The 18,978-nt window shown below is 35.0% G+C and overlaps 1 protein-coding gene across 1 annotated transcript in view; it reads left to right on the forward strand.

The window, feature by feature from the left end:
- The window catches only part of SMC1 (structural maintenance of chromosomes 1), a 551,991-nt gene that overhangs the window by 364,670 nt on the left and 168,343 nt on the right, over positions 1–18,978 (forward strand). Inside the window, exon 20 of the mRNA XM_090412308.1 lies at positions 6,957–7,175. Coding sequence (XP_090268434.1) covers positions 6,957–7,175 — 219 coding nt within the window. The remainder of the gene's footprint in view (positions 1–6,956; positions 7,176–18,978) is intronic.

Here is an 18,978-nt window from a genome sequence, read left to right on the forward strand (position 1 = left end):
CTTTTAAAAAAGCAGCTGACACAATGAAAAGGGAAAAATTGGTCCTTGTTGGGGATCTAAATAGCAGAGTAGGAAATGATTGTGAGACATACAAAAATATTTTGGGAAAATTTGGAGAAAAGAGCAAAGCTAATAATAATGGCAAATACCTGTTGGATTTCTGCTCAGGACATGAACTGGTTATTACTAACACCATGTTATCACATAAAAATGTGCACAAATTCACATGGAGAGAAGAGACAAGCAATAAGAAAAGTCTCATTGACTATGTTATTGTTGATAGTGATGTTTTCTCCCTGGTGCAGGACACCAGAGTATACAGAGGATTTGAAATTGGAAGTGATCACTATTTAGTCTTGAGCAGGATAAAATCAAATTTCATATTGAAAAGAATAACATGTAAGAAAGTTTTAAAGCGAATAAAAGTTGAGCAGCTCTCAGATGTGAACTGTAAACTAAAATACAGAAATATTATTGAAAAGAAAATGAAAGAGTTTGAGAACAGGAATCAAACCTTGGAGATTCAGTGGCAAACTCTGAAGGAAACATTGATTGATTCTGCCAGAGAGGCATGTGGTGAGGTTGTGTGCAAGGATAAAAAAATCAGAACTCCCTGGTGGACACAGGAAGTTAAAGAGGCAGTGAAGGAAAAGAAGAAAGCATATCAAAAGTTCCTGGCAAATAAGTCAGCTTTTACTCTTACAGAATACAGAGACAAATGTAAGAAAGCTAAACAGTGTGTAAAACTAGCTAAACAAAAGTCATGGGAAGAATTTGGCAAGAATATAGAAAATAAATATCAAGAAGGTGGCAAAATATTCTGGAGGTTGTTGAAGAAGCTAAGGAATGGAGGAAAGAGTGCTGTAAAAGGAATTAGAGATGATAAAGGTGAAATGAAAACAGGAGAAAAAGATATCCTTGAAGTATGGAGTAATTACTTTGAAAAACTGCTAAATGAAACAAGCAGTGATGACAGCATAGTGATAAAAAACACTGACCAGGCATGCAGTCAAGAATACATAACCATACTTGAAGTAGAAAAAGCCATCAAAGGCTTGAAATGTGGAAAGGCAGCAGGAGTAGATGATATTCGACCAGAAATGCTGAAGTATGGTGGTATAAGAGTCTTACAGTGGCTGCACTGCATAGTTCAGAAAGCCTGGACAGAGGGACGAATTCCCGATGATTGGAGTAGAGCTCTCATAGTACCCATATATAAAAAGGGAAATAAAACTGAATGTGAGAATTACAGAGGTATTTCCCTACTGAGTGTTCCTGGCAAGATCTATGCAAGTATACTTGAGAAACGGTTGAGAAGAATTGTGGAAGAAAAGCTTGGTGAAGAACAAGCTGGATTCAGGCCAAATAGAGGCTGTCAGGATCAGATCTTCACTTTACGACAAATAGTCGAGAAAGCATGGGAATATAACAAAGATCTGTATTTAAGTTTTGTCGATTTGGAAAAGGCATATGACAAGGTGCCAAGAGAGAAGCTATTCAATATGCTGCAGTTATATGGTGTCAATGGGGCATTATATCAAGCAATACTTAGTCTTTATTTGAGTTGTGAGTCAGCAGTTAGAATTGAAGGAAGTACAGGAAGATGGTTTAATGTTAAATCTGGTGTGAGACAAGGATGTACATTATCCCCTCTGTTATTCATTATCTATATGGATCACATTATGAAGGAAAGTGGTATTAAACATGATATCAAAATTGGAGATGTTAATGTCAGCTCTATGCTTTATGCGGATGATGTTATACTTCTAAATAAATCCGCTACAAGTCTGCAAGATTCTCTGACTAAATTGAATAGCTGTTGTAATAGATATGGTATGAAGGTCAGCAATAAAAAGACAAAGACAATGAAAATAGGCAGAATCATTGAAAATGTCAACTGTGTTGTGAATGGAGAACCTGTGGAACAAGTAAAACATTTCAGCTACTTAGGCACAATTTTTACTGAAGATGGTAAACTAAATATAGAAATAGACAACAGAATCAGCAAAGCTGGTTTCGTGGGAAGTCAATTGACTAAATTCATATGGAATAAGAAAGAAATTAGTCGGAACACTAAATTAGCTGTATACAAGACTGTGTTCAAACCAATTTTAACTTATGGATCTGAGAGCTGGGTCAGAAGTAAAACACTTGACCAAAGACTAGAGACCGCAGATATGAGAGTCCTGAGAAAGATTAGAGGCGTGAACAGATGGCATCAATGGCAATATCATATTAAAAATGAGGATATTAGGAAAGAACTTGACATTGTCAGCATCCAGGAATGCATTAGCAGAGCTAATCTCAGATGGTATGGTCACTTAAATAGAATGGGAGAGGAAAGATTAGCAAAACAAGTGTTCTCTGCCAGGTTGGCAGGAAAACGACCCAGAGGAAGACCAAGATATAGGTGGATTGATACAGTACAAAGTGCCTTAGATGATAGAAATATAAGATCTGATAATGTTGGAGTCTTGACAAGTAACAGACTGATTTGGAGGAAAATTGTAGATAGGAAGTTAGTAATGATGTAATTTTTTCATGTAGTACTGTCATATCCTGTACACCCCTTGAGGGTACATGGCAGGAATTTGATGATGATGATGATGATCATTTTTCTCTTTTAATTAAAACAATATTTAGGTTAGTTTAAATTATACATACAAAGTTTCTTAATTTGAACTATACCTAACATATTTTTTTCCATAGAAAGTTAGCTTTGCAGAACGCGATTTTGCCGTGCGCGCAATGTATTAATGACGTAACCCCCGCATTCAGCTAGGATTTACTGTACTATGGGTACTTACGAGTCATGTAGAAGTAGCTGGCTCCTTGGTACCCTCTGTATTCCGTTTACTAGTTGTTTTGCACAAAAGAGATACTTGCAATTGCGATAAAACTCGGGAGCACAAGTTTAACGAAACTTATTCACAGGTGCCGCCTAAAACTTGAAGTGGCTGCTGCCATATGCCATATTTGATCTCCAGAGCAGGGTTTCTCTCTCTCTCTCTCTCACACACACACACACACACACACACACACACACACACACACACACACACACATATGCAGTGTAAGTAACATTTATCGAGGGCATGCCAAACATGTAATAAAGATCCTGATCCTCACCATTCAAGGGTACAGTAGTAAATTAGTTCCCCAAACTGGCCACTAGATGTTACATGGGACTTAACCCAATGGTAACTGAACTGAAGGCTTTTCATCTGACTAGTTGAAAATCCTACTGCCACTTCTCCAAGCTAATGCTTAGTGAGTTCCAAGTAGGAGAAGTGTTCTATGGGCATTGTTGAGACCATGCATAGACAGAAGAGTAAGTGATGTTTTCAAATTTTTCTCATTCCTATCATATTGTATATCCTGGTCCTTATCTCCCCCCCCCCCACAACACACACGATTTTGGAATCATGTCTTCTTAAGAGATCTTCATAAATGCTCTTCTGTGTAGTCTCATTTTTCCTTTTGGTAACTCAAGCTTTTCATCTCTCAAACCAGCCAGAGAACATGCATTCAGCAATCATAATACATAATGTGTGTAGACTGGTGGTTAAGGAGGAACTTAATTGTATATTCCTTGAGCAGCTGGAGTTATAAGTTCCTCCTTAACAAGAACAGAGCTAGGTGAAATGAGAATCAGAGAGATAAATAATGTAGGTTTGCTTTTGTTTGCATCATGCTTGACAGTGAATCGATGTTGATCAGTAGCTCCACCGCCTGCTAGTCAGCTACTCCATAGGAGAGTTGCGATCAATATGTATCAGAAAGTTATGGAGGTGCTGGGTTTAAGAGAATGAAGGTGACCAGTAGCATACTACCACAGAGTTCTGTACTTAAGCCAATGTTATTTAACTTGTATATTAATGATATTGTTGATCAACTAGCCTCTAGTCCATCCTCAATGTCATTAGACAGAGATATCAGCAAAAGCTTGTACCTCAGCATTTACTGTGGTACACCAATACGGATCTTCAATATTTTGATATAAATATAAGTACAATTGTACCTGGGTCACATTCCTCATTAGCCAAGATTGACCAGACTTTTCAGTTTGGTCAGTGTTTTGAAAATTAGCATGTTTTTGCAAAAACACATATTTTGAAAACAGTTGTTAATCGAAACCCAGTTCTGCAATTTAGCATAAGATAACTCCCCCCCCCACACACACACACAGTGTCATCTCTCTCTCTCTCTCTAACCTCATACTTTATCATTTATGTAATCCAAATAACAATATGCAAATGTTATAATCTACTTTATCTTATTTGTTAATTTGTTATTTTTGCCATTATGTTATTTTTTTAATATACTTTATATACTTTAATACTGGCCTTACTGTCGCTCACACTTTGTAGTTTAACAAATTTATTTGTTTTATGACTGTGCCAGTTAAACTACTTATCGAGTGCAAGTTTGTGAGAATATGAACAAAGATAAAGCAGATATTATTCCCCTCTACTTTTACCTATAATTTATCTCAGGCCTGGCTTTAACTTATCACATAGCATATAATATTTATTTTCCTCGTATTAGTCAGATTTATACAGGTTCATATTTTTGTCGAATTGCATTGACAGACCATTCTGAGTATATCATTCACAAATCAGTTTATTTAAACTTAGAAATCTATATACACTGTTCAATTTATATAATACACATTGACAGAGTGAAATTTTAAGTCTTAGATAATTACAAGTAACTGTGTCTTGAATCTTCTACAATTCTATCATATAATATAAGCATAACTTATAGTATTCTTACATAACAGTCATTCTTACTTTAGACAATAACCTTGTCAAGCATATGCTCGATTAACAATAATTTATGATCATTACATATAATATTAAACTTACTCTTAGAATAGGTACTGTACGCCCACAGATGCGAGACCCTTCAACACTTCTGCACATGTCAGAAGAAGGAGAATCCATTCCGATCATAGAGCAATCAATCCATCTTGTGGGATGAATTGTTTATTATTACACATTGGAAAATTAGCTTTTCTTTTATGAACATTGTAGTTTTGAAAGGAGCAATTAATAATTTACTTGTATAACAATTGGAAAATTTTAGGTACAAAGCTGACCAGTTGGTACATCCTTTATTTCTTTCTCCCCTTCAGTATAAATTGACTATTCTTGGCAGTCTTTCAGCCCTGGTTCTATGAACTGTGACTGTACAATACTTATTCATGTACATTGATACTATTTACTCTAATATAATTGACTGCGGACGAAAACACAGTATGTGATTTATCTGCAAGTACTTGCAAATCTCTTCTTGCACTTACAACGGATTACATATCATGTACATTATAAAATATTAATACCAGAAACACATTTAATATTTTTATTGTAAAATTTTCAGCTAAGTTTCTTAGCCATTGTCAATACAGTTATAGGAAAACTACAAAAAAGAACAATTTAATTGAAAGTATGCAACAGTATTCAATGCTGTGATATTATGTGCAATATCTGCAGGAGAATAGCTCCATCTGCATTAATGGATATTCAAAATAAATGACAATAAATTGATTTAGTTAATTAATTATTTTTAAATTATAAACAAAATTTAATTACAATTATGGAACACATGAATGGTGAGTATTGGTTAATATAACTTCCCAAAATTGAGAAAGTTTTAGGCAATTATTTTTATTCAGATTAGAGTTGTGAATGTTTGCTTCATAGCTTTCTTTGTAGAGTCTTTCTAGAAGAAAGTAACTTTGTATAACACTTTAGTACTTTAGTTTTGTTCCACTGAACTCTGTGGAGCATTCAGAAATGGGTTGACAGAGAATCTCTACTTTGCAATGAACAGCGTGGGTTTACTAAGGGAAGGTCATGTTTTAGCAACTTGCTCACATTCCATAATAATGTTACCACTGTGTTAGATAAAGGAAACGGATACCCCGTGATACTTTTGGATTTTACTAAGGCTTTTGACAGAATGCATAATGGAATACTGTTGCATAAATTGGAGAGTATAGGATTAGATTATAAACTATTGCCATGGACAAGAGGATGGCTGACTGACAGATATCAAAAAGTGGTAGGGGAGGGTGAATCTGCAAGATTCCTGGTGACCAGTGGTGTGCCTCAAGGATCAGTCCTTGATCCATTGTTATTCAATCTGTAAATGACATTGGAAAGGATTTGACATGTGACATACAGCTATTTACTGATAATGGAAAGATAGATAGGTAGGGTAATCAGGAGTGCAGAATGATTTGAATAGGCTGGAATTGTGGACATGTGAAAATGGCTGTATTTCAGTGTTAATAAATGTAAAGTCATGCAGTTTGGTGTGATTAGATATTCAATGTCATATTATATTGGTGGGATTATGCTTGAAGAAACTGATGAGACTAGGGGGGATCTTGGCATTTTAGTTGACAGGAAGTTGAAGTTCAAGGATCATATAGCAAAAATTGTAAATACAATTCAGAGAATAATGGCAATACTGAAATGAACCTTGACATGTAAAGATAAGGAAGTCATTTTACCTCTTTACAAGGCCTTGTAAGACCTCACTTGGACTATTGCATGTAGGTCTCCTGGTTTCTGTTGTGATTCTGATGCAGTGGAGAGAGTGTCAAAAATGATATGAGGATGATTGTGGAATACAGATTATGAAGACAAATTGAGAATTTGTAGACTGCTGACACTAGCAAACAGGAGAAAGAAGGATGATATGATTGGATTTACAAACTTCTGAAAGAGTCATACATGATTTCAGTTGATGGAATTTTTCATTTTATGGATGGTGGGGAAAGGACAAGGGCATCGATGGAAGTTGAGAAGAATGAATTAACACACACTTGAGAACATTTTGTGTATCATATAAATGGCATTAATGTGATGTATTATACTTAACCTTTTTATTATATTTAATAACCCATTTATTGCATATTTCATTTTGTGCAACTGTTTTATATATAGCTGATTGATGAAGAAATGCAGAACCTAGAAAAACTAAAAAATTCCAAAATTAGTAAAAAGACAGATGTTGATGCCATGGAAGATGAGATAACAGAAGTCAGAAAACGACTGACTGCAGCACAGAAAGATATTGCTGCTGCTCAGAAATTAGTAACTGGACTTGAAACTAGGCTAGAACAGAAACGAGCTGATCGCCACAGTTTACTTCAGGCTTGTAAGGTAAATGTTTACATAATACCTAACAGTAATTTTATTGTTATTTGAAATAACTGTATGTTATATTTCAGTAAGATCACAAATTTTGAACCAGAATATATAAATTCTGAAATTTGTTTTTTTGCTTTTAATGATTTCTAAACAAACTCATGTGTTCACAGATTTCTGAGGATTATTTTATCGGGGAATTCTTACTTAATTCCATTTATGGCTGAAACTTGAAATGTCTGAATAATTAAGCATAATATATTATTGAGATCTACCAGTTTTTTTCTGAATGTACTGGATTAGCATAGAAATTTAAAATAAAATATCAGTAATGGTTGTACAGCATGACAGTTGAAATGTTATACAGTGATACCTCAGCTAACGAAGATAATTCGTTCCAGAATCACATTCGTTAGCCGAAATCTTCGTTAGTCAAAACGTGATTTCATATAGGTTTCTATAGAAAATCATTTAATTCGTTCTGGATGCTGCCTACTATTTAAAGATAAGTTGTATAAAATAGTAAAAAGCACACTATAAAAGGGCAAAAACTCACCAAAGGCTGAGATGAACAGCTACCAAATTAGATGAAGGAGAATGGAAAGTAGAATGAAAAACTGACGATCTTTATACTATTATATACACTTTATTAAACTGAAAATATGTATACAACGTTTTTACTACTCCTCTTCTTCAATAGCTGGCCTCTGTCTCTTTGCCAAAGGAGAAGTCAAAAATCTGTCCAAAGTTGATTAAACTTCTCTTTTTTTTTTCAGAATGCTTTTAAAGTGATTGAGACACTTGTCTTCAACCAAGGCACAAAGTCTGTTCATTTCAGCTTTGTTGGGATGCCACTTTGTAGCCAAAGACTGAAACTCTTCCCAGTAGTGCAGCATTTTTTTCTAATGTCACCTGTTGGCATTCTTCCCGTTTTATTGCTGTCCTCCTCCTCTGATGAGCACTCTTTATCTTGCTTGTCTCTTTCCTGATTCAGTTGCTTTTTCAACTCTTCAAGATCTTCTGTTGTCAGATCTTTTGAGTGTTCTTCAACTAATTCTTCTACATCTTCTTCATTTACCTCCAAATGTAATGCTTTGCCCAAGGAGACAATCTTATCTACAATGTCAGCATTTTCAGCAGCAAGTTCCCTAGCAGTATATTCAGCATCTTGAACACTGGAAACAGCACTTCTTATCTTGCAGCAGTCTGGCCCTAACTTTTTCCAGGTCGCATTAAGTGTCCTAACTGACACTTCATCCCATGCCATGGCAATGACTTGAATAGCATGAAGGATATGATAATGATCCTTCCAGAATTCCCTCAGAGTCAGACTGGTAAATGAAGTTGTATCTAAACATCTTTGGAACATGTGTTTTGTATACAATTTCTTAAAGTTTGATATGACCTGTTGGTCCATGGGTTGCAAAATAGATGTGGTATTTGCAGGAAGAAATTTTATCTTGAAGTTAAATTCCACCTCCAAATCTTCTTCCAAACCAGGTGGTTGCCCTGGAGCATTGTCCAGAAGAAGCACAGCCTTTTCAGGCAAGTTTTCTTCTCTCAGATACTTTTTCACCATGGGCCCAAACACCTCCACGATCCACTCTGTGAATATGCTTCTTGTTACCCATACCTTGGTGTTTGACTTCCAATAAACACTAAGCATAGGCTTGCAAACATTCTCCTTCTTGAAAATTCTTAGTGTCTCAGAGTGGTAGACCAACATTGGTTTAATTTTGAGATCACCATTTGCATTAGCACAAAATAAAAGAGTTATTCTATCTTTCATAGGTTTGTATACACTTCTCTTCTTTTGTGATAAAAGTTCTTTTTGGGCATTTGCTTCAAGAACAACCCAGTTTCGTCACAATTAAACAATTGTTCTGGCTTGTATCCATGAATGATAGTCCACTCCTGAAATTGTCTAACAAACTTCCCAGCCTCCTCTTTATTTGCACTGACTCCTTCTCCATGTCTAATTACACTATGGATCCCTGATCTTCTCTTGAACTTCTTAAACCATCCTCAATTGTGAGCAACTTTCTGCTTCCTTTGAATTCTTCCTCTGTCTCTCCTGTACTGTGTCCTGCCACATTTTTCTTCAAATTTTCATAAATCATTCTGGCTTTGCTGCAGATCATCTCTTGAGTCATGGTGTCACTAACCATTTGATGCTCATTTATCCAGATCATCAGATGCTTTTCCATTTCTTCATTCACAGAACTTCTTTGGGATTGAGAGGCCAAGGTCTTCACACCAGATGCAACTGAAGCTGCCTTAATCCCCTCCAAAAATTGTAGCTATGTTGATGATGATGCTATGCCATACTTGACTGCTAAATCCATAATTCTGACTCCTCTTTCATATGCTGAAATTATTTCTTTCTTTTGCTCAATTGTGAGCAACTTTCTGCTTCCCTTGGATTTTTTGCTTACTTTTTTTGGACCCATTGTCAAGAAAATTTTTTTCTGAAAAATATAAAAGAAATATGATATATAGCATATTATTTATTTAATTAGATAAGAATATAATTTACTGATTATAAATTAATTCCCCATAGCAGAATTTAGCCAAGTAAAGAATAAATGCTATCACACTGACCTCTCGCATTCACAGCCACACAGAGCATGCACCGTACTGACACTGGTGTGAGACGTCTCACTTCTCGCTGTCTCGAACGTAAACAACCCAGTCGGGTTGGTGGGTCTCCCCTATGTGATGTGGTCAGCTCATTTCTTTGTCACACACATACAGATGGAAAAGATAATCTCCTGGAATGGCCCAACCATTCATGTTTGCTGCTTTATGTTAGCGCATGCATTCGCTAATACATTCGTTAGCTGATTCTGAAAAACAGCGAAAAAAATCTTCATTAGCCGAAAAATTTGTTAGCAGGGTCACTCGTTAGCCGAGGTATCGCTGTATACTGCTGCTGGGTGTATTTGTATGTATGGTCATAAATTACTGAATAGGATTTAATGTGTTTCTTAATCATATAGGTACTTGAGAGCTATAACGATTTTGTCAGTTCTTCCTTCCCTGAAGAGAGATTGAGAGATAATTTGAATGCAGTTGACTGCTACACATTGAGTGAGATGAAAATAAAACAGTGTGGATTTTATGTACTATAGAGTAGATCCTTGGATCTGAATAAGTATATTCATGAGACTCTGAAATAGAGTTGTTGTTGTTGTTAATACAGACTTCATTTTTCTGAATTTTTTATGTGATCCCACCCATAGAAGGGTTTTAAAATTATATGTAAGAAGGATAATTAATCCAGAGACTAGAAATCAGGCTCTTGCACCAGTCGCATTAATTATGTTGTTGTTGCTGGTGATCTTTACACTGATTCTGAATACAAAATTTGTGGAGAACTTTATAGTTTTGAGGAGGATTAAAAACAAATTCCACATTAAAAAAGAAAATCTATAAAAGTTTTACAAAGGAATCAGGCAAATAACTCTCTGAGATATATTCTAAACTCAAATATGTAAATATTATTCAAGATAAATGGAATTTGAAAACAAGAGCCAAACCTTGTAGACTCTGAAGAAAATATTGATTCAGCTATTGAGGCATGAGATGAAATTGTTTGCAAGTATAGAAAATTCAGAACTGTTAGAAAGTTAGAGGCAGTAATGGAAAAGAAGAAACCAAAGCAATGTGTAAATGTACCTAAACAAAAATCATGGGAAGATTTTGATAAAAAGATAGAAGATAAATATAAGGAATGTTGCAAAGGCAATCAAAAACACTTAGCATTTGAGAAAAGAGTACAATAAAAGGAATCAGAGATAATAAAGATGACACAAAAACTGAAGAATCTGAAATGTGGGAAAGCAGTCAGAGATAAATGATATCCAACCAAAAATGCTCTGATATGGAAGTTTAAAACGCCTGGTCAGAATGTCAAATTTTAAATGATTGGTACCTCTCATAGAACTCATCTATAAAAAGGGAACTGCATGTGAAAATTACAGAGGAATTTCCCTTCTAAGTGTTCTAGGTAAAATTTATGTAATCATACTTGAGGGTCATAGTCTGCACTGTTATCCTAGTGGCTGCGCTTCTCAACCATATGCCTGGGAAAGGAGTGTCCTGGGTTCGATTCCCGTCACTGATGTGAGGAGCTTAAGGATCTTTTTTAGTCATAGCCAGGTTAGTCGGTCTTCGGCATGGACAGTAGGGTTTTTTTCCCCAGCTACAGCCATAGAATATACCGGGAAGCATAGGGCTAGTCACCTTATCCTCGGGACCAACACAGAAGGGCTTAGGATAGCTTTGTAACAGGCCAGCTGGCCCAGCACATAGAAGTGAGGAGAAGAAGAAGGTGTTTTTCATACTTGAGAAGAGGCTATAAGAAAAATTGTGAAATTTTTCATATAGCCTCTTTGTGGAATCAGATTTTAAGACAGTTGAGAAATCATTCAGATATAACATTGATTTTTATTTAAGTTTTATATTGATGTGACGAGGATCCAAGAGAAAAGTTCAAAAGGCTACCATTAAATGATGTGAATGGGACATTACAAAGAGCAATGTTGAATGTATATTTGAACTGTAAGTCAGTAGTCAGAATCGAAGAAAGCACACAAAGATGGTGTGAGGTAACAGATACGAGACAAAAGTGCACACTATCGCTTGTTCATCATCAGTCATTTCTCAATTATTTGTCATAAAGTGAAAATCTGATTTCAGTAACCTCTATTTGACCTGAACCTAGCTTGTTCTTCAAGTTTCTCTTACATAATCTTTCTCTACTTTTCAAATATGGTTTGCATAAATCTTACCTTGAACACTCAGTAGAGAAATTCCTCTTTAATTCTCACACTCACATTACTTCCTTTTTTTATAAATGAAAGTATGGGAGCTCTACTCCAATCATCTGGAATTTGATCTTCTGACAGGCCCTCTGAATTATGCAGCATATCCACTGCAGAACTTTTATACCTTCATATCATCTGCTCCTGCTATCTTTTTGCATGTCAAATTTATGATGGCTTTTTCTGCTTCAAGTATTGATATGTACTCCTAATTGTATTGAATAGCTTCCAGAACATTTTGCCTCCTTTCTGATATTTATTTTCTGTATTCTTAACAAAGTCTTCCTATAGCTCTCTGTATGCTTTCTTCTTTTCCAGGATTGCTTCTTTAATTTCTTGTGTCCACCATGGTATTCTTATTTTTCTATCCTTGCATATGCCGCCATGCCTCCTTTGCTAAATCAATTAATCAGTGTTTTCTTGATTGATTTAGCAATGGAGGCATATGGTGAATTTTCCATTGAGACTACAAGGTTTCATTCTTGTTTTTGAACAGATTCATTTTTTCTTCAATATATTTGTATAGTTCAGTGTGCAATTTACCTGTAAAAATGCTCAACTTTAATTCTTTTTAAAACTTTCTTACATACTTTTTTTTTAATGTGCTATTCAGTTTTATCCTACTTAGCACTAAGTGATGGTCACTTCCAATTTCAGATCATCTTGTATCCTGAATTAGCATGAAGATATCAATAATGACATAATTGATGAGGCTTTTCTTATTTCTTGCATCTTCTCTCCACATGAAGTTGTGCATATCTTTATGTTGGAACATTGTGTTAGTAATGACTAGTCCATATCTGAAGTAGGATTCTTTCACTTTCTGATATATAGCACTTCCTTCTTGGTCAGAAGTACAGATATTTGTCATTGTTTTAGATTTTTAGGTACTTATGGTTAATCCATATTTTTTAAGAGTATAAGCTAATTTTGTGGTGATCCTGAAAATCTGATTTGTTTTCTGCTAGAAGATCAATATCATTGGCAACTTTAAATTGTTTATTCTTCTTCCTCCTACCATCACTCCAATATCGTAGTTCTCCATGGCTTTATTTATGACATATTCGAGGAAACAGTTTAATAACATTGGTGATAATTTACACTCCTGTCTCATTCCTCACTCCATTGGAAAGAGAATGCTATAATTTCCCTTGATTTCAATCCTCATTTCAGAAGATGAGTACAGGGATTCAGTCAGTTGGATTATTTTGCTGTCTATTCCATAATGTTGCAGAAAGCTCCAAAAGGCATCATGCCAAATAGAACCACAGACTTTCTGTAGGTCAATAATATTATGTCACGTTCCTTTATTACATTCTACATATTTTTCTCCAATGATATGGAGTGTAAATATATGGTCAGTTGTCCTGTTCTTTCTAGATCCAACCTGGAAGTATGCAAAATTAAATTCCGTTATTATTATGTGACACCTCCAAGGAGTCCAAAGACTCATTGAGAGAGGACACCTACTCTACAACTCTTCTTCTCCACCGCTTAATTCATCAACTACAGCAAACCACCACTAACATCATCTATACTAAATGCCATCATTTTGCTTCAGTATGTTAGAATAAGATGTCTAAAAATATTTTGCTTGGGTGGCTGATGAGGCTAATTGTTCTAAAATTATTGCACTTTTTTACTCTTTCCTGTTTTTTGAATGAGAATAAGGATGACTGCACCAATCTTTTGGCCAGATCTCATTGTTCTATACCTGTTAGCAAATTTTATGGAGTGCGCTAACAATTCTTTAAATAGTTCTGTTGGAATATGGTCAATTCCTGCTGTTTTTCCCAATTTTGATCTTAAGATGGTTATTGTTACACTTGAATAGTTTACTTGATTAATTTCTGTTTATTTTACATTGCAAAAATGAAGACTTTTGGATCTTCTTTGATAAAAAGAGAAAATAAAATTTTGCTTTCCCTAAATATAATATCTGTCAAATTTTTAAGTGTAGAGCCAAAATGCTTCAATTTTAAATAAGTTAGATATTGAAATGAAGGATATTATGGATCCATCCATATTTTCTAGCCAAATGTAAAAAGAACATCCATATTTTCTAGCCAAATGTAAAAAGAACATTGTGTTTAAAAAACAATGGAGCATTAAAATCAGAAAAATATATTGCACTTATTTCTTCAAATAACAAAAATATTAACGGGCCTCTGTCTCACACCAGATAGCATCAAATAGACTGTCCTCTCAGAAAATACTTCGGCCCTTGCATTCTATATCATCTTCAGTTAACCAAGTTATACTGATGTCTATAACTTTTGGTCAAGTTGGCCACATATGATGTGCATAAGGATGATATTAGTTATGAAAATTATAAGGCACAAGCCACAAGAGTTGCAAATATTGTACAGAAAGCTAGGTTTGAGTATGAAAATCTAGTTGTGTAAGCTAAAAGAATTGTATGGTTATGCTGCAAGATGAAGAAAGAATGAATGTGAAAGAATAAAATAACTTTACTGACTAGAGATAGAAGATACAGAAGAGATTGTTTAACTGGTAGTGTATGCAACATTAAGCTCAGTGCTACCTCTTCAATGGCTGAAGACTGTATATGAAGAGGAAGTACTTAGAGCCATTGCATAAACTAAATAAGAATTTGGCAGTTAGCATGAATGCTAACTGCCAAAAACAAGACTGTACTGTAGACCATTGTATATCCACACAGTTGTTCTACAGAATTTTGTTATGCAAATTAATGTAAGCTTAAATATTCTTTCAAATGAATAGTTTCTGTTGTCAATGCATTTATATTGTGAGAACTGCATAACTAATTGCTTGTTTTTATATTTATATAGTTATGCATTGTTTACATGTTCTGTTTATGTACAGCAGCAAATTTAACAAAGTAATTGTAGTAGAAGTTTCGCTTGTTACTTTGTTTAGAATAAGTAGTATAGTTTAATGTTTAAACTACATAAGTTTAAAATACTTACTTTACTTGAACTGCTTTCAAGCAAGGCACAATGAAGATAACATGTAATGGCAGCAGTTTTCTCTCACTTCATGACTGAAGTGGAACCAAAAATATCATGCCCTCTGGAGCATGTGTGAGTGAAGAGAACACAATAACTAGTAAACAGCTGGAGAGGTGATGTTATGATATGGAAGAGTTTTTGAAACAAGTAGCGGGGTGGGGGGGGTGTTCCATGAGCATCATTCTTTTAGAAAGAAAGATGTTTTGAAAGTTATTCAGCTGTTATGTTACAAAAATAACTGGAATAACACTCGTGGAAGAAATTTATAAGAACTTGATAAATAAAGCCAGCAATGGTTGGTCAATTGGTAGAGCCTCTGCTACTAATGGAACAAGTTAAGCAAGTTCGAGCGCAGTTAGTAGTTGGAAGGGGTCTTCATCGTTCAATGCTGTTGCCACGCTCTCTCTCGATGAGGCTTTGGACTCCCTGGAGGTGTCACATAATAATAAGAATAAGAATAATAAAAGTTTCTCATATAGAAGGAGAAATGCTTATCGGATATTAAAAGTTCCATTGGAACAGTGATTTATTGGTTGTTTTATAGATTAGATACAGCAAGTTGATTTTAAGTGTTTGATCATTTTTCCTTGGAAACCTTTCATACAGAAAGAGGAAAAAATTGCGAATCTTGAAGACAAAAGTAGAAACAATAGATGTTTTTATGTGATTATTTTTTTTTTTTTTTTTTTAGAACCATTAAGGGAGGAATGCTAGACAATGTTTGAAATCGAGGATTTATTGTCCCAGTGTGAACTTTCTTATCTCTTACTATGAAAATACAAAATCTACAGTTATTTTGAATATTTTTGTAAGAGAAAAGTTATTTTCAGAAAAAGAACTGTTTCTACTAAAGAAATGAAGAAACTGTTTCTTTCTAGAGAAGTCCAGATGAAGTTAAGAAATGTTAATTTTACCTGGCATATTTTGGGCCCACCTCGATAAGATGTGATTTAGTTAATTATTAAAGTGAACAATGTTTTAAGAATAGTTTAGCAAACAGTTATTTTTATTTTAAGATGAGTTACTGTGGTTAAAGATATTTATTTTTTTAATGTATTTTAGTATTATTAATCTCTGTTTTGTTTTTGTAAATAGAGTTGTTGTTATGTCGTTACTTTCTCTCTAATTTTCTTTCTTTATTATCTCAATATCCGCCATTATCTATTCTATTGTCTAGCATATCTTATTTCTATCTAGGGTTATTTCCTCTTCAGATACTGGCAAAATTTGTATTATGCTGCACCAGCCAGTAGCCTATAACAGAAAAGATTCTTGCTCAGGAAAATAATCCTAGATCTTAAGGCATACACACATTATTTTATTCTTCGTTACGATTATATAGATTTCTGGTACTTTGCAATCATGACCTGTAATCTATTGTTGTATAACTTCTAAATTCTTCCCACTAAGGTTTTATTTTTATAAGTGGTAATTTGTCCTTACAATCAGGCATAACTCAGGCATATGTAATAAAACATGTTTATTGGGGAATCAAATATTTTACAGTTAAAAGGAACATATATTCAATGCTAAAGAAATTAGTACATGCTATATCATGTTGCATAACCTGTAATCTCTTTCCACAAGTTATTCTTAAGTTACACATATACACATTCTTAAGGTTTTCAATTAAAAGCTCTCAGTAATACCCGTTTCATTTTATCAGGTTCAATCTCATAACTGCCTCCAGACAATCTCTGCTAAGGTTACTAGTTATTTTCAAAAAGGAATTCTTACTAAAGTCCTCTATTAATTGTCCATACTTTATGTTTACACACGTTTTTTCTTCCTCTAACAATTCTGAAACATACAATGAAATATTCTACATTACTGACTCTGTTCCGGACAATATGTTGCTTCCACATGGTCTGGTTACCTTCTGCTTATTCTGTCTGCATTTGGCGATGAGCTCACGCTGTCATTGAATTCTGCTACCGGATACGAATGCATATTGCTGCTGCATCTTAGGGGACTTTCTCCACTCTTTCCGATGGGACATCCAGTGATTGGCACGATTCTGCAAGGTCGATAATTCACGAATGTCTCCGCGTGGAATTTCTTAGGCATCTTCAGGGAAAAGGCCCACTGTTCTACATCACAACACCTACACACATCTTTCACGAGCCACCAGTCAAAATCACTAAGCAGGAACCAGGAACAAGAGAGCGAGATATGGTGCGCATCTCCTTATATTCTCCATATCTTTTCCGCACGACACTCTTTATTTTATGCCCCCAAGTCAATCCTTTGCTGTTAGGGTGCTGTTCTTGGAAAACATGCCTGCATCACCTTCCACGTATGTTATTGCCCATGGCATTACGCCGATCTGGGTGGCTAGCACGCGACCTTTGAACTGTTACTTAAAATTGTCTGGAGACTTACAATACACTGGATATCTTAATGAACTAAATTATTTTCCTTACACAAATTCTATATTATGATACAAATTCTCACTTTGATCTCTGGTTAAATAACAATAAGACCTTAGTAATTTACATACAAAGGAATATATATACACTTTCACATACAGTAAACAAGTTTTCTCTATTTTCTGCTGAAGTGCAGGCATCTCCTTTAGTTGTTAGTTAAATCCTGAATGAATAATTCTCAAAATTTTCTCATTCAGGATCTAACAGTGTGAAGACTCAATTTACTTAATTTTTCTTGAAGTTAAGATTGATTTTTGATTATAAGTGCAATTGGAAGAATGACGGTACATTGCGCCCTTCGATTGGAAGAGGCCTAAGTTCGATTCTCGTCGTGACAGGAGGAATCTTTATATGGACGTTTTTCAATCGAAGGTGAGTTAGCCGATCTCATACAGAGGTAGCAGGGTTTTTTCTCCCAGAAACTCTGGTGTTTCATGATGCATACAGACAAATCAGCCCATCAGAACACACTCAATTTACAGTCAAAAAAATACTAGTTGAGGTTGAGTGTAGTAAGTGGTGGAGACGGAGAGTTGTTTTACAACAACTCTCCATCTCCACCAATTGGTTCAAAACAATTAAGGAATATTTTAGTTTCTTTCGGATAATTATAAATTTCTGCAAATAATTATAACTATTGGGTACTTTATACATGAATAAATATTTCTTACTTATGGATAGGGTGTAATTGATGAGATATTGTTTAAATAATCGATATTTATTACAAATTATACATTTTAGCATGAAATAATTTTAACAAGAATTGCCAAAAAATGCTTTGGTTAATTTTTAATAGTGCGTATGGTCACCATTAACAGCCAAAACAGTGGTATATCTTGATTGCATGGACCGGATAAGATGGTCAAACAGTTCTTGTGGGATATTTCCCCACTCTTCTGTGAGAGCAATTTTGAGCTCTTGAAGCAATCGTGGTGGCACCAGTTGAGCAGAAACGTGCCTACCTAAAGCATCCCAGACGTGTTCGATTGGATTACAATCCGGTGAACAGGCAGGCCAGTCCATTCGTTCAATACCTTCTTCAAACCACTCTTTTACCAAATTTGCACGGTGTGGACGAGCATTGTCATCCATAAAAATGAATTATGGCCAATTGCAGCAGCATATGGGCGAACTATAGGTTCCAAAATCTCATCGCAATACCTTTGGGCTGTTAAGGAACCGTTTCTGATAAAATAGTGATCAGTATTGCCACCTGTACTTATTCCATCCCATACCACCGAACTCCTACCTTGATGTTGGCATCTTTCATGAAGAAACTGTGGATTATTTCTTGTTCCACTTTCACGCCATATCAAGATATGTCGGTTATCTGGTTGCAGACTGAACACATGGACTCGTCACTAAAAAGTACACGAGCCCAATCCTTATTTGTCCAATTGCAGTGTTCCTGTGCCAAAATTCTTCGGGCTCTTTTGTGATTGCATTAAGTGGAATTCAAACCATTGGTCTTCGAGCATATAAAGGATAGGATATGGCATGAAGTGCCATATCCTATCCTCGTGAGAAACATCGTATCCATCCATTTCTCCTCTTGTCAGAATGTCATTCT

Source organism: Typopeltis vanoorti, chromosome 2 (genome assembly GCF_054136105.1).
Source record: "Typopeltis vanoorti isolate ZY-2024b chromosome 2, IOZ_Tvanoo_1.0, whole genome shotgun sequence".
Taxonomy (NCBI): domain Eukaryota; kingdom Metazoa; phylum Arthropoda; class Arachnida; order Uropygi; family Thelyphonidae; genus Typopeltis; species Typopeltis vanoorti.